General features: G+C 38.3%; 2 protein-coding genes across 3 annotated transcripts in view; one reads left to right on the top strand and one right to left on the bottom strand.

Moving 5' to 3' along the window:
* LOC145737438 (uncharacterized) overlaps nucleotides 1-11424 on the top strand; it is a 17966-nt gene extending 6542 nt beyond the window's left edge. The window contains exons 5-7 of one of the 2 annotated variants that reach the window (XM_081992128.1): nucleotides 2399-4312; nucleotides 6022-6135; nucleotides 6193-11424. In XM_081992128.1, the coding sequence (XP_081848254.1) occupies nucleotides 2399-4312; nucleotides 6022-6135; nucleotides 6193-8447 (4283 nt within the window). In that variant the 3' untranslated portion in view covers nucleotides 8448-11424. Of the gene's footprint in view, nucleotides 1-2398; nucleotides 4313-6021 lie in introns of both variants that reach the window. The other variant, XM_081992127.1, reaches the window with a different exon arrangement.
* Nucleotides 11384-15265, bottom strand: LOC145737444 (juvenile hormone esterase-like). Its single transcript, XM_081992138.1, has 10 exons — nucleotides 15071-15265; nucleotides 14878-15021; nucleotides 13494-13650; nucleotides 13249-13434; nucleotides 12996-13192; nucleotides 12764-12938; nucleotides 12352-12545; nucleotides 12140-12302; nucleotides 11959-12088; nucleotides 11384-11723 (listed from the first exon to the last, which is right to left on the bottom strand). The coding sequence occupies exons 1-10, from the start codon at nucleotides 15248-15250 to the stop codon at nucleotides 11480-11482; spliced, it is 1770 nt and encodes a 589-aa protein (XP_081848264.1). The 5' UTR covers nucleotides 15251-15265; the 3' UTR covers nucleotides 11384-11479.

The raw sequence follows: 15265 nt of genomic DNA, 5'->3' as shown, positions 1-15265 counted from the left end.
TTAACCTGATATTTGTGCATCTTTAAACCAGAAAGTTCAAAATGCCTGTAACTTTTAAATTATGGATTTTTCTGGATAATTCAATTAGTGTGATTAATGGTAAGTACACATGTGCGGTTTTTGCGTAAATTGCAACACTGTTGGTAGTTCTGGGCTATTTCTATTGCATTTTTGTAGTAAATAGGTTAGGTTTACATCAATTCCCTTAAAACTCGTCTTTGACAGGCTATACATGTGTTTAGTCACTTTTTCAGCTTAATTCAACTAAATCAAAGGTAAACTCAAAGAAAACAATTAAATTTTGAATTAATTTTTACCTTAAATTACAGTTGTCACTCAATATAACAAAAAAGCATAAACAGCAGTAAAATCAATTAAAGGTAAACAAATAAACAAAGAACACAATTATTGTTTTCGGTTGTTGCCTGTCAAAGTCAAATAGGGTCAAATACAAATAAAAATTGACAGTTGTAACTTTCGAATGACACGTGATAACTGTCAAAACTGATACGACAGTTTCGCTCAAGAGTTCAGTTGACTCACCGTGTAAGACACATAAGATAGGTTTATGGTAATTATTTTGACAGGTGTCACGTGACTGTTTGTGTCAATGATGTTGCACTGTCTCACTACAACTGTCACTAACGTCAAAACCTGTTTAGAACAGTTTTCTTATAGTTTAGGAAACAAGCCAAGTTTTGAGAGTTGTCACGTGACTGTCTAACTAATTTACCCGCTAAAACCATGTGGTATCTGTTACTAATGTCAAAACTGTCAAGCACTACCTACAATTTTCCGAAACTAGACAAGTTTTTGAGATTTATGACAAACTTCTGGACAACACATTCCCGGTATAAAGGCTTTAATCTTTCGGTAGGGTGGCATTTCTACTATATATGGTATACAGGGTGATGAAAAGACAATTTCAAGGGCTACAAATTGATATATTGAACCACCCTGTAACTGTCAAAATAACAGAGTTATGGGCTGTCACAGTAAAAACTGTAAAATCAAACAACTCAGTTTTAACAGTAAATAACTCACTTATTCGACGTTTTAGGTAAAAATGCTATACAGGGTGGTCAAAAGGGAATTTCAAGGGCTACAAAATGGTATATTGAACCACCCTATAATTGTCAAAATAACCGAGTTATTGACAATACAATAGAGTAGTTTACAGGGTGATTCAATGAATTTGTAACATCCTTGTAACTGGTTTAATTTTCATTTTTCAAAAAGAAAATACCGAATATGAATCTTGTAGATATTTGCATATAGTTTATTCCTAGATTAGTATACAGGGTGTCCCAAATTTGAGCAACAAACAAAACTTATAATTTTAGCCTCTGAAACTTTCATTACTCATTTAGAGTTGCCAGAGGCCTCTAAGAGACATTTTAGCTTTGCTAGAATCCTTTGAGAGTGGAATGAAATTATATCAAGAAGTAGAAAAAAATCTGTCAGTGAGACAGAAAGACACAAGGGCATCCATCGTGACGTCACGCATAGCTTTTGGAAAGTAAGTTTGACCTCCTGCACTCTCCAGTTTGATCTGTGACGTCACAGTGGATGCCTTGTAAATCCATCCACTGATAGGGTTGTTCATTTCTGGCTTTGTGCAGTACATTTTTAACTAGTGAAATGTCAGTGCGCCATTGTAACTTCTTTAATTTTCATTTTATAAAAAACAAACGAAACTTATAATTTTTTTTGATTTTTGGAATCTACGTCAAATTCTAGGCCTACTTGATGTAAAATGTTTGTATCGATATTCATTTGTTTTTGCTCTGGCAGCCTTACTTTGACCACCCTCCTCGAAAGCAGAAATTCCCAATTTTTGCGAAATTTTTGTGCACTTTTTCAGGAAATCGTCCATAACTCGCTTATTTGAAACACCCTGTATAAAACCACCGTATAACCAGCTAATGAACGGGGTTATCACGTGACGTTGAGCGGGCACGGCTAAATTGGCCCATTTAGCCGCTAGAGGGCGTCAAAGTTGACTCTCGTTTTTTGCAGTTTTTGCTCAATATCTCAGAAACGTTTCAGGTTAGAGGTCTGAGAGTTTTTACTGCAAATGCAACTTTTACCTTGTATACACTTTTTTGGTAACGCGCACCGTTTGACTTTGAAAAATGAAAAACTAGAATTGTCAAGAAAATGTGAAAAAATTTTATTTTCTAAATTAACCTCAACTGCCTAAATACCTTCAAGTTAATAGTACAGAAATGTGAAAAACGAATTACTTTTGAATTTTCCAATTTTTTCGGAAATTTTACATCTCTGCCCCAATCACAGTCTACTTGATTTGTTTTTCGCGTTTTGCTTGTACCAAACCATTGACATATAAAAGTGCAATTACAATCGACAAATACGTCAATATTTGTGTTTTTTTTAGCGAACAACAGCGCGATTGGCAACGAAGTTTTGGCCGAATTTCTGGAACCGTACCAAAACCTGCTGTTCCAGAACGTGTCCTGCCGTTTCGGACTGTCCAACACTTACGGTGTAAACGCGTTCCAGTGGGTCGTGTCCCACACACCGTTAAGTTACACTTACTGGGCTCGAGATGTGGATTTTGGCAATTCTACCGGCGTCCTAACCGACCAGGGATGGCGTCTATTGAACGATTCGTTCGAGTGCTCCATCTATCGTCTAACTGATCTGTCTCTAAACGAGGACGTTTGGCTGGATTTTGACATTCACGATGACAGTTGGTTTAGTTTGGAGGTGGTGCAGTACAGGCAGTTTTTGTACCAAGAAGGCAAGCCTTTAATTTTTTGTTTTACCGATTCAGACGCTTCTAGTGTTTTGTATCGTTTGAGTGATTTTTCCTCTACAACCACTGATTCAAACTATAAAATAACTTTTTCTGCACTGGATTTGGACGAATCCGGTCCGGGGAATTACTGGTGTGAAGCGTTCTCTTATCCTAACTTTTCGGTAGTGCGTTCCGCCAATCAAATAACACCCTACTCGGGGGAGTATGCGGTGCTGCTCGCCCTGCCCCACTACAACAAAAAGCTGGGCAACTACCCTCTAACCTCAGAAAACTTAGAAACCGTACAAAACTTATTCAGAAACGAGTTGCCTTCAGACTGTTCTTTCTACCCGAGAGTGTACAAAATCAACGGGATTGACGAACAGCGCAAAAGCATGAACATAACCTTTCATTTGACATCGGCAAAAGCCGGCAACACTGAGCAGGAATTTGACGTGTTGAAAAACATCAGCCAATCTCAGTCTGTGTTTGATTTTGTGGATTTTAGAAGTGTGCACTACTGTCCCAGCTCAATCACCATACAACGCGGAGCGAAAGTGGTTTGGGGGAGGGGTAATCTGGGGGAAACTCACCATCCCGTAAACGGTTATTGCGTAACCCCAGCAGGAGACTTGGTGCAAAGGTCCTGTAAGGGAAATTTTATAGACGGAGCCTACTGGGATGTGGTTGCACCAGACTGTACCTTGTACCCCAATTCTTCTCTGACTAGCACCATAGTAAATTTATTGGACTTAAACCAGTTAAAAGTTATCAGTCAAAGTTATCAACAATTCAACACTTTAGACTTTGTTTTAACTGTAAAGTTGATTAACCAGTTAACTGATGTGGGTGATATTGCTGAAATTATCAGTAATTTGGTTCAAATACACCAATTGACACTCAGGAGTGCTCAGTTGAATTTCAAATCAACCGATCTGCTAATTCAGTCAGTGGAGCTGATTCTAGATAAAAGCAATTTTGGAGAATGGAACCAACCAAATTTTGCTGTAAAAATTGTTAATATCTCTGAAGGAATTGTGGGATTTAACTTGGATCAATACAATAATGTTACTACAGTTAGTAACGCCACTGCTTATTCCTTCAACCAGACAGACTTGTACGCCGCTGTACGTCTATCACCAACTTTATACCAGCAAATCATTTCCCACAGCACAGAAAACACTACCTACACTCCAAAAATGGTGTTAATAGTTTACTACGGCTCGCAGCTGTTTGTGGATGGTCACAAGAGTGCAGATCTGGTGCTCGGGGTGTCCCTGCCAGACTTTCAAGAGACTTTCCAGGGACCGGTCACAATTTACTACTTTCAAACGACCGAGAAGCACCAGAATTGTTCCTTTTGGGAATTCAGGAACGGTACGAGCGGTGCCTGGATCATGAACGACAGTGAAGAATTCGAGGATGCAGTGGCGTGCCAATATTATCATCTCACCAATTTTGCCCTGATGATGCCGGATCAGTTGGACTGCTCGAGTGGGTCGTACGACTCAATGGAACTACTCAACACAGTTGTTATGCATAAACTTGTTGGTAAGTGTTTTTACTAAGTAATGTCATTATTATTTACTGAGTAAGTGGTAAGGGGGAATGGTAAGGAGCGAAACTAGGCCTTATTTACAAATATAGCAACAAAATGGTGAAAAATTTAAAAACGAAATGAGTTTGCAATGTTATCAGACTGACAAATTCTACCAATTTGGTTCAAAATGTATTTCCAATGTTGCCAAACTGATAAATGTCAGCAGTTTGGCTCAAAATGTGTTTCCAAACTGATAAATTCTACCGATTAGATCAATCAGATTCTTCATAATTAATTAAAAAATGTAATTTTTTTCTCCAATTTCAAATTCTTAATTTTCTCTTTGCTACTTTCAAATGATTACTTAAATTGATTGATTGAGTTGTATGGCCGCGAGAAGGCGTCAAATTGACGCAAGTAATTTTTTGACATTTCGACTTTGAATAACTCGCTTATTTGACATTTGACGTCAAAATGTCACTGAAGCAAAAAGATAAATCGTAGTAAAAGTTTTCTAAAAATGTCATTACTTAAGTTGATTGGTTAAGTAGTTTGACCGCTAGAGGGCGTCACAGTGATGCAAGTAATTTTTTAGTGGTTTATTGACATTTTCACCTCGAATAACTCGCTTATTTGACACTTGACAGCAAAATGTCACTAAAGCAAAAATATAGCTCATAGTGAGAGCTTTCTAAAAATGTCATTACTTAGGTTGATTAAGTAGTTTGGCCGCTAGAGGGCGCTAAAGTGACGTGAGTCATTTTTTAGTGGTTTTTTGACATTTTGACCTTGAATAACTCGCTTATTTGACGTCAAAATGTCACTGAAGCAAAAAGCTAGCTTGCAGTGAAAGTTTTCCAAAAATGTCATCTCTTAAGTTGATTGGTTAAGTGGTTTGGCTGCTAGAGGGCGTCAAAGTGACGCAAGTCATTTTTTAGTGGTTTTTTTACATTTTGACCTTGAATAACTCGCTTATTTGACTCTTGACAGCAAAATGTCACTAAAGCAAAAAGATAGCTCACAGTGACAGCTTTACGGCGTGAAAACTTTTTTATACCCTGATTTTTGCACAGTTTTTCGACAGTTGACGTTAGTGACAGTTGTCACGTTGTTCTAGAACACTATTTAGCTACAAGGTCACGTGACATTCGTCAAAATAACTGTCATAAGTCTCAGAAACACGTCTTATTTCCTAAACTGTGTTAAAGGTTAATTCTTTAAAATTCTAGACAAATTTAGACATTAGTGACAGTTATCATGTGGCTTTAGAGGATAATTCAGCCAGGCAATCACGTGACTACTGGCAAAATAACTGCCATAAATCTCGGAAACACGTTTAGTAACGAATACGGCAAAAATTGCCCCGAGATTTGCAACTTTTGAGCACACTATTTTTGACAGTTGTCGCGTGGTTCTAGAACACTATTTAGCTACAAGGTCACGTGATATTTGTCAAAATAACTGTCATAAATCTCAGAAACACGTCTTATTCCGTAAACTGTGTTCAATTTGAATCTTTCTTTTAATCTAATTTAAAAAATACCATTTTTGGCATAAAAATAACAGTTTCTTGTTTTGTTTCCTTTTCCTCTTCTATTTTCGTCTTTTTGTTTCTTTTCTAATTTAAATTTAGCGCAAAAGTACTATTTTCGCCTCATTTAATAGTTCTGTTAGGTTAAGTTGTGCTTAGCACATTAAAAATACTTATCATCTTTTGCAGAAAACGATAACATGCACCTCCCTACTAAGGGCACAGAAACCAACTACAAACAGTTGCCTGTACTCGACGGGAAGCGCTGCAACCAGAGAAACACCACTAAAACTTCAATCAACTGTCAGTTGACACATAAGTTGACAGTTGACGTGTACAACACCCCTGATATGTTTGTAGGGTTGCCTACATTACAAACCTTGGACGATTTAGCCGATTTAATTGAAAAGGTTTTCCGGTCCAGTGAGGTGCATCAGGGAGTTTTGGACAGTTTTGATAAATTGCTTGAAAGTTTCACCGGTACCCAATTGGTGGTTAGGGATCATGTGATGTTAGTGACTGCGTCCAAACAGGATTCTATTTACTTTAAAGGGATTAGAGTGAGCGGACGTGAGGTAAGTTGCCTTACTGAAGAAACCTTGAATCCTCCTGGCGATGTGACGGTGCTGTTCACTCACAAATTGCGCCAGCAAATTAAAAACCGTAAATCCAGAATTTTAATAGCGATTTTCTATGATGATTGCGTTTTTCCTGGTAATGGTACGGTTTGGAAGCCTGTAGTGGAGGTTTTAATGCCTGAGTTACATCAAAGTAGTTTGGAAGGTGAGATTGTTGTGCAGTATGACAACCTTCAGGGTGGAGGTTGTTCCTACTGGAATGGCATGGATTGGATAGTTGAGTCACGTGCCATTCGGGGTGGTTGCAGATTCAATCACGTGACTCACTTTGCTCTAGTAGTGGATGCGCAGAACATCACCAACGACCTGGAGCAAATCCTCGAGTCGAATTTAACCAGTTTGGAGAAATTGCAGCAGGTTAACAATATTTTAACAGTCAACCATTCGAATTTACTGCCTTTCGATATTTTCCTCATATCCCGCATATTGACTGTGTCTTTAAATGGTGGTTTTGGAATGATTTCCCGCATTGTGAGTGCGTTATCTCAAGTCCCGCAAGCGATTTTAAGCGAGTCTCAACGGAAACATTCGGCAACCGATTTGATTTTGTACGCGGTGGATCAAATGTCTCGAATGGTGACTCGAATCGAGGAGCACCACTCTAATTTTTCCCTTATTGTCCGGAGTTTAGATAATTTGACCGGAATTATTTTGTACAATTGCCAGAACTACTCGTGTTCCTTTGAGTTCCTGGAACGAGCAATTAACGTGACAGATTACAGTCTTAACGGCTCCGTCACAGCCATGGTGGTCTTGAACCAATCCCTGCTCGAACAAATCAGAAGAAGCACCCCAAATCCGAGAATTGCCATTTCAGTGTATTACACTAACGTTTTGTTTAATGAAATCCACGCTCAAAGGGCCACCACTAAAATTTTTGGGGTGATCTTCCCCAATTTTAACGAAACAAACCTGGAAGGCAATGTTACTGTAGTGAACAAAATCACTGCCAGAACTAGTACAAGTAATCAATGCGCTTATTGGATGTACAGTCCTGATCCGGCGGGTTTGAATTCCACGCTGGGCAAATGGATGAACGAGTCGAAAAATCAACGTGACCACTCTATGGCCATATGCAGTTACTCTCACGTGACCCACTTTGGGATGCTCCTATCCAACGCGGATTACTTGGATGACGACCCAATTTTGGACTTTATCACTGATGTGGGTTGCGTGCTGTCCTTGTTTGGTATTCTAGTCATTTTGATTACTGCCATGTTTTTTAAAAGGTGGCGACAAAACACCGGTAATCAAATTTTAATCCACTTCTCTCTTGCCATCTCCCTAACTATAATCACCCTGTACACTAGCGTGTATGTGAAACAGATTTCGTACGGCGTGTGGTGCACTGTCACCGGATCTATTCTGCACTACGCCATTTTGTCAGAGTGCGGCTGGATGTTGACGGTCGCCATTTTGCAATTCAAACGCTTCGTCGAGGTGTTGGGCGGTCCGCCCAAGTACGTTCTAATCAAAGCGTTGATTTGCGGTTGGGTTTTTCCCTTAATTCCCGTGTTGTGCGTGGTTCTGCTCGATCCCCACAACTACGAAAAAGGTCTGGCCAATTTGTGTTACCCCTCAAATTTAGGTTTGTACTTGGGTGTTTGGCTGCCGGTGCTCCTAATCCTAACCACGAACCTGATAATCTTCGTCATAATCATGTACAATATTTTTCACAAAAAAACTGAATACATCGACACGTCCAATCAGGAAATTCTGTTTCAGTGGCGTTTGGCGTTGTTGTTGTTTTTCATGCTCGGACTGAACATGATTTTCGGGTTTCTCGCTCAAATTAAGGACGACAAAGTGTTCGTTTACCTTTACTCGATCACCGCATCGATGCAAGGTTTCGTGTTGTTTCTGTTCTTTATACTGTTCAACAAAAGCACCCGCTTGCTTTACTCGCAATCCGTCAAACAGTGGTTCTACACCAAAGGAATTTTTAGGGTAAAACAGTCCAAAAAGGACAACACATAAATCAGTCATAGCGTTTTTGACGTCACAATGACGTAATTTGACAGTTGGTTAAATTATGGTTTTTCCAAATTACGTCATCGTGACGTCAAAAACGCCCTGCTAGCTCTATGGAGCGTGAAAATGAATGCGGCCTAAATGTGAAAGTGAAGCAACTATTTCGCAAACTGATTGCACGTTCACTGTATAACACAACATAAATTCTTAATGAGGCTTTGGTGAGGTTACGTAATTTAAAATTATTGTATTTATTAGCTGAGTTTATTATCAATTGACTACGTTTGTATCGAGCAAATTGAATTCAATCCGATCGAGTGAACTACACTACAATAAACAGGATTGACTTGACATTGACGCATTAATTTGACGTTCAGGTTGTTATTTTTTTCGAAATAATATGAATTTTTTAAAAAATATTGTTTATAAATTAGTCATTCGGTGACATTTCTACTATATTATGGTATACTGGGTGATCACAAAAGACAATTTCAAGGGCTACAAATTGGTATATTGAACCACCCTGTAACTGTCAAAATAACAGAGTTACGGGCTGTGAGAGTAAAAACTGTCAAAATCAAACACAACTCAGTTTTAGCAGTAAATAACTCGGTTATTCGACGTTTTAGGTAAAAACGCTATACAGGGTGGTCAAAAGAGAATTTCATGGGCTACAAATTGGTATATTGAACCATCTTACAATTGTCAAAATAACCGAGTTATTGACAATACAATGGATTAGTTTACAGGGTGATTCAGTGAATTTTTAACATCCTTCTAACTTGTTTAATTTTCATTTTATAAAAATACTAAATATGAATATTTTAGATATTTGCATACACTTTCTTCCTAGATAATCAGTATACAGGGTGTCCCAAATTTGAGCAACAAACCAAACTTATAATTTTTTATTCGACTTTTGGAATCTACGTCAAATTCTAGGCCTACTTGATGTAAAAAATGTTTGTATCGATATTCAATTATTTTTGTTCTTTGATCACCTTCCTCGATAGCAGAAATTCCCAATTTGAGCGAAATTTTGGTGCACTTTTCCAGAAAATCGTCCATAACTCGCTTATTTGAAACATTCTCTAAAAAACCAACGTATAACAAAAGAAAGGTAATTAACGGGGCTATCACGTGACGTTGAGCGGGCACGGCTAAGTTGCCCCGTTTGGCTGCTAGAGGGCGTCAAAGTTTACTCTCGTTTTTTGCAGTTTTTGATCAATATCTCAGAAACGTTTCAGGTTAGAGGTGTGAAATTTTAATCACAAATGCACCTCGATGGGATGCAACTTTTACCTTCTATACACTTTTTTGGTACCATGCACCGTTTTACTTTGAAAAATTAAAAACTAGAATTGTCAAGAAATTTCAAGAGTCATGCCTTCTGATTTTTTTCAGAAAATTTTTTATTTTCAAAATTAACCTCAAACTGCCTAATTACCTTCAGGTTAATAGTACAAAAATGACGTAAAGTGTCATTTGTCAAAATGTCATTTTGCAAGGGTGCCACGCCCTAAAGTGTCAAAATTGACATAATTTGAAGGTCATATCCGAAACGGTGCCAGTTAGAGCACAATGGACGTCAGATTTGTGTTCCTCAGATTCAAATTAGTTAGAAAAATCACTTTGATTAAGGAAAATCCAAAATGGTCGCCGTTAGTATAGTAAGCCCAAAAAATCCCTAATATAAATTAAAATTCCGTGCGCTTTTCCAAAAAATCGTCCATAACTCGCTTATTTGAAACAACCTGTATAAACACACCGTGTAACAAAAGAAAACTAATGAACGGGGCTATCACGTGACGTTGAGCGGGCACGGCTAAGTTGCCCCGTTTAGCCGCTAGAGGGCGTCAAAGTTTACTCTCGTTTTTTGCAGTTTTTGATCAATATCTCAGAAACCTTTCAGGTTAGAGGTCTGAAATTTTAATCACAAATGCACCTCGATGGGATGCAACCTTTACCTTCTATACACTTTTTTGGTACCATGCACCGTTTTACCTTGAAAAATTAAAAACTAAAATTGTCAAGAAATTTCAAGGGTCATACCTTCTGATTTTTTTCAGAAAATTTTTTATTTTCAAAATTAACCTCAAACTGCCTAATTACCTTCAGGTTAATAGTACAAAAATGACGTAAAGTGTCATTTTGCAAGGGTGCCACGCCCTAAAGTGTCAAAATTTACATAATTTGAAGGTCATCTCCGAAACGGTGCCAGTTAGAGCAAAATGGATGTCAGATTTGTATTCCCCAGGTTGCAATTAGATAAGAAAGTCACTTTGACTAAGGAAAATCCAAAATGGTCGCCGTTAGTATAGTAGGCCAAAAAAATCCCTAATTTATATTAAAACTCCGTGCATTTTTCCAAAAAATCGTCCATAACTCGCTTATTTGAAACACCCTGTATAAAACCAACGTATAACAAAAGAAAGGTAATGAACGGGGCTATCACGTGACGTTGAGCGGGCACGGCTAAGTTGCCCCGTTTAGCCGCTAGGGGCCGTCAAAGTTGACTCTCGTTTTTTGCTCAATATCTCAAGAACGTTTCAGGTTAGAGACCTTCTATACGCTTTTTTAGTACCACGCACCGTTTGACTTTTTACTATTTTACATCCGTGAGTAATATTTCTGTAACATTTGTGACACTGCTGATTGTTAACAATAACGAATATATTGTCATCTCTTTCTGCTTGAATATAGTCATCTTTTTTCGCTCCTAACGAATCTTTCAAACGCATCCAATAATCCAAAATGACGATTCGAATAATTCTTAATTCAATCCGCTTTGTCGATCGGATTAACAGCCTACGATATAAACGTAGTCAATGTTACAATTAATGACAGACGTGGATATAATAATAAATCGATTTGTATTATGCTTGCTCGCTAGGGTTTTTGTTCAATTTAGTAATTTGAACTGCATTATATACAAGGAAAAGTCTTAATAAACCATTTTTATAAATTTTTATAATTAATTACAAATATTCTACTACTACTACCGTGTACTTCAGTCTTATTTCTACAAACAACACCTACTACACCATCGTTTTATTATAAATTAAACGATTAAGAGCTTCAGTGAAAGCGTCGTTTTCAAACGTTTTAGCTGTGCGCCAAAAATCTATTCGTTTTTCTGGTAAACCTTTGCGAACCGCAAACGTACTTCCCCGTTTCCACTCACCAGAGATCCTAAACAGGTTAAGGTGATCGTTGAGTGGTTGGCAGGTGTTTTTGATTGGAGGCCAGCGGTCTCCCAACGTTCCACGAGCAGACGGATCGCTGGAAAATGGCCAGAGACTGTCAGTTTAAATTTTGGTTCAGTTTTAACAATGACAGTGACAGAGTGGTTTGACGTTCAAATTTTGACAGTTTTCATACAAAGAATAAAAGATATAGCGATTATCAAGGTAAAAGACAAGATGGCCATGATTGCACAGATCAACTGTCAAAGTTAAGATGTCATCTGTCACTCCAGACTAGTAACGTCATGTCAGTTTTATTTGAATATACGTACCCTTTTGTGGTGAAATTAACCCAAACGTCCAGCAAATACTCTCTGAGGATTTGATCGTTCGGTTCTTCCATGTCAGGAAGAAGTTCCGGAGACTTGAACAGGTAGAGCAAATCGTCACAATGGCAGTTTTCTGTAAAAAAAATCGATTAGACAACACTATAGTGCTGGAACCAGCACTTACTCCAGTTAAAAGTGATGTTTGTACCACCATCCGAAAACACTGAACCGTAACTTCTTGCCCCGACATAATCAAACTGGTACAAGTAAATTGGACTGTGTCCTAAACAGGAGTGCAGTTGTAACGTTTGGTAGAGCGGGTAAATGAAAGCTCGATCTGAGAAAATCTACGCAAAACCCTAAAAAAATGACGCACTTTACTTCAGAAAAACTTACGTCGATAAAGCCTTGCAGAAAGGTTTTATCGTTCAAATCCACGTATTCTTTGCCGTTCAAGTAGAATTCGGTGATGTTTTTGTATAAACTGTGCTCTTCAAAGGTGCTAAATTTGAGAACGAACAGTGGTCCACTTATAACAGACTCAAATTGGGAATTTAACTGGTTACGGATCTCGTCAGTGCTTAAAATAGCTGAAAATATAGCATATACACTCTCTGTATGTCATTACAATATTTCAGGGGTTTAATAAGAAAGGTGAATGAGACAATTATTGCAATTGATTTTTTTAAATCACAATGGTCATACACATGACGTCACAATTTGACAGTTGATTGGAACTGTAATTTGGAAAAACAATTTTGACATTAGGCAACACTGTCATCTGTCACTGTCACAACACAAATCATACCTTTAGCCTTTAAAACGCCTTCGTTGCGCACAAACCCAACCATCCATGGCACCCTACGAACCTCCCCATTTTTAAGATAGTCCAGTGGCGATTTTGTGATGTACGGTAAAGGGTTTCTCGGTGTCGCCTTCTCCACCACTGGTCCGTAGATACCTACAGGGTTGCCGAAAAATGTCTGAAATTGACAATTTAATAAAGGTTTGACGTTTTTTTTGACACTTTTAGCCCCAACCCTAAAATTGTCTTGGCTGTCCATGATGGTTTCGGCTGGCACGCTTCTCAAGCATTCTATCAATTGTTGATGAGTTGCGTTGACACACCCTACCTCCACTCCTTGTTGCTTCGCAATCATTCTCTGTAGGTCATTGGCTGTGCTAGCCCACAAGGCTAGTCCTTGCCCACTTTGTGATATGGCTTTTTTGAACAAGTCTAAAATTTTGACATTTTAGTGACATTTCAAATGACAATTATTATAATCAACGCACTCTCTGTTAAAGGACTCATCATGTGATAATGGACGCTGGCTGCACCTGAACTTTGCCCACTGATGGTGACGTCATCGGGGTTACCCGAAAACCTGTCAATGTTCCTTTTCACCCATTTCAAGACCGCGACTTGGTCCTTCAGACCGTAATTACCAGGAGCTTCATCGTCTGACGTGCTTAGGAAACCTATAACGCAACCAAAAATAATCACTAAAAAACTACCAACTGCTAATAACTGATTATACCAAAAGGTCCTAGACGGTAATTAGCGGTAACTAGAACCAGTTTCCGGTCCATAAAGTATTCTGGGCCCAAATAACCGGTGGTGGATCGACCGGTGAAAAATCCACCCCAATGGAAGAAAACCAGAACAGGACAGAGGGTTGCTGACAACTGACATTTCTGTGCATAAACAAAAGAACGTAACCCTCATCACCCAGAGCGCCCATTCCTAGTAGCTGTCACGGCCATGTTTGTGTTGGTTGTCGTCGTTAACCGTAAGATGGCACCACTAAACGCATATTCGCATAATTTTAAAGCCAGACAATCAAAAGCCAGAAAAAATTAAATTTACTTATTGAAAAACGTCACGTGATTATTTATACATTAAAAGGAGTCACGTAATTTAAAAAAATCTCAGGTCAAACTGAAAAGCGGTCACGTGATCCTTTAAACATTATTGCGCTATTTACAGTCACGTGACCTTCGCTTTGACATTAAAAAAGAGTCACATGACTTTTAAAAAAATGTTTGATTATTGAAAATCGTTATGCGACTTATAAACTGTAAAAAGAGTCACACGTGACCATTTGCACATTATAAGGAGTCAGGTGACGCTTCAAATAATACTTTGGACATCTAAAACAGTCACGTGACCTTTAGGATTTCGTTTTGACGTTAAAATAATTGAAAATTATCACGTGTCTTGAAAAATATCAGTTTAAACTGAAAAAAAAAAACGTCATCCTTCAAATGACACGTTGACATTTAAAACTGTCATGTGACATTATAAAATCCATTTCTAATCTTAAAAGAGTCACGTGCCCTTCAGGATCTGTTTTGACGTTGAAAAAGTCACGCAATTTGAAAAAAAAAATAGTCTAAACATGAAAACTGTCACGTGACGTTAAACATGACATTTTAATCTTACGAATAGATACGTGATTTAGTGGATCAGTTTAAGACTAAAAAACGGTCACGTGACCTTCAGGATTCTGTTTTGACGTTAAAAAAGAGTCCCGTGTGACTTTTAAAATAAATAGAATCTTATTTTGTTTAGTTTTCAAAATACGTGACCGGGACACTCTAACGCACATTTTGAGGTACTTTTCATCATCAGAATCGCACTTTTACCCGGTTTTTTTGAGTTAAATGAAGTAGGATGACGTTTACATTAAACAACAAACATGGCCGCCGCCAGGACTAGGGCTGGGCTATGTGCGAAGCAGTCAGAGCGTCGATTATCATGAATTGCATTCAAAACTCGGTCGTTACGTCATCGTAGACAATATAACAATTAAATGAATTTTAAAATAGTTAAAGTAGTCACGTGACCCTAAAAAAAATTGAATTTGCAACTTTGACAGTTTTTACAGGTTGTTTTTACGATCCCATCTCTCTCTCTCTTACCCGTGGCACAAAAACATTCAAATAAAGACAATCTTCCTGTCCTTCACTTTGTGGCTTGTACGAAAACAGATAGTTCTTCTGAAGACACACCGGTGTCTCATCTAGTTGCCGGAACTCGTCGCTGGACTGGATGTCTTGGGGCTCCTGTCAGATGATGGTGTGCTTAACGAGAAAATGCAGTAAAGTGCCTTACTTTGAATCGCAAATCTCCTAAAGGTGGTCGCGCGTAAGGTATTCCCTTGTACTCGAAGTAGAGCCGATGGTGTTCGGAGTGTTTTTGACGACCGCTGATCGACACTGCTGGAGTGTTGAGGGTGATTGTTGAGTGATGTGAGTTGTGATTGTACCCATTAACGTGCATCAAAACAGTCATCAATATCACAACAAC

This window comes from Ips typographus, linkage group LG14, assembly GCF_016097725.1.
Source record: "Ips typographus isolate SLU linkage group LG14, UJ_Ityp_2.0, whole genome shotgun sequence".
Taxonomy (NCBI): domain Eukaryota; kingdom Metazoa; phylum Arthropoda; class Insecta; order Coleoptera; family Curculionidae; genus Ips; species Ips typographus.
The sequence above is the reverse complement of the archived record's forward strand: the minus strand, read 5'-3'. Positions and strand labels throughout refer to the sequence as shown.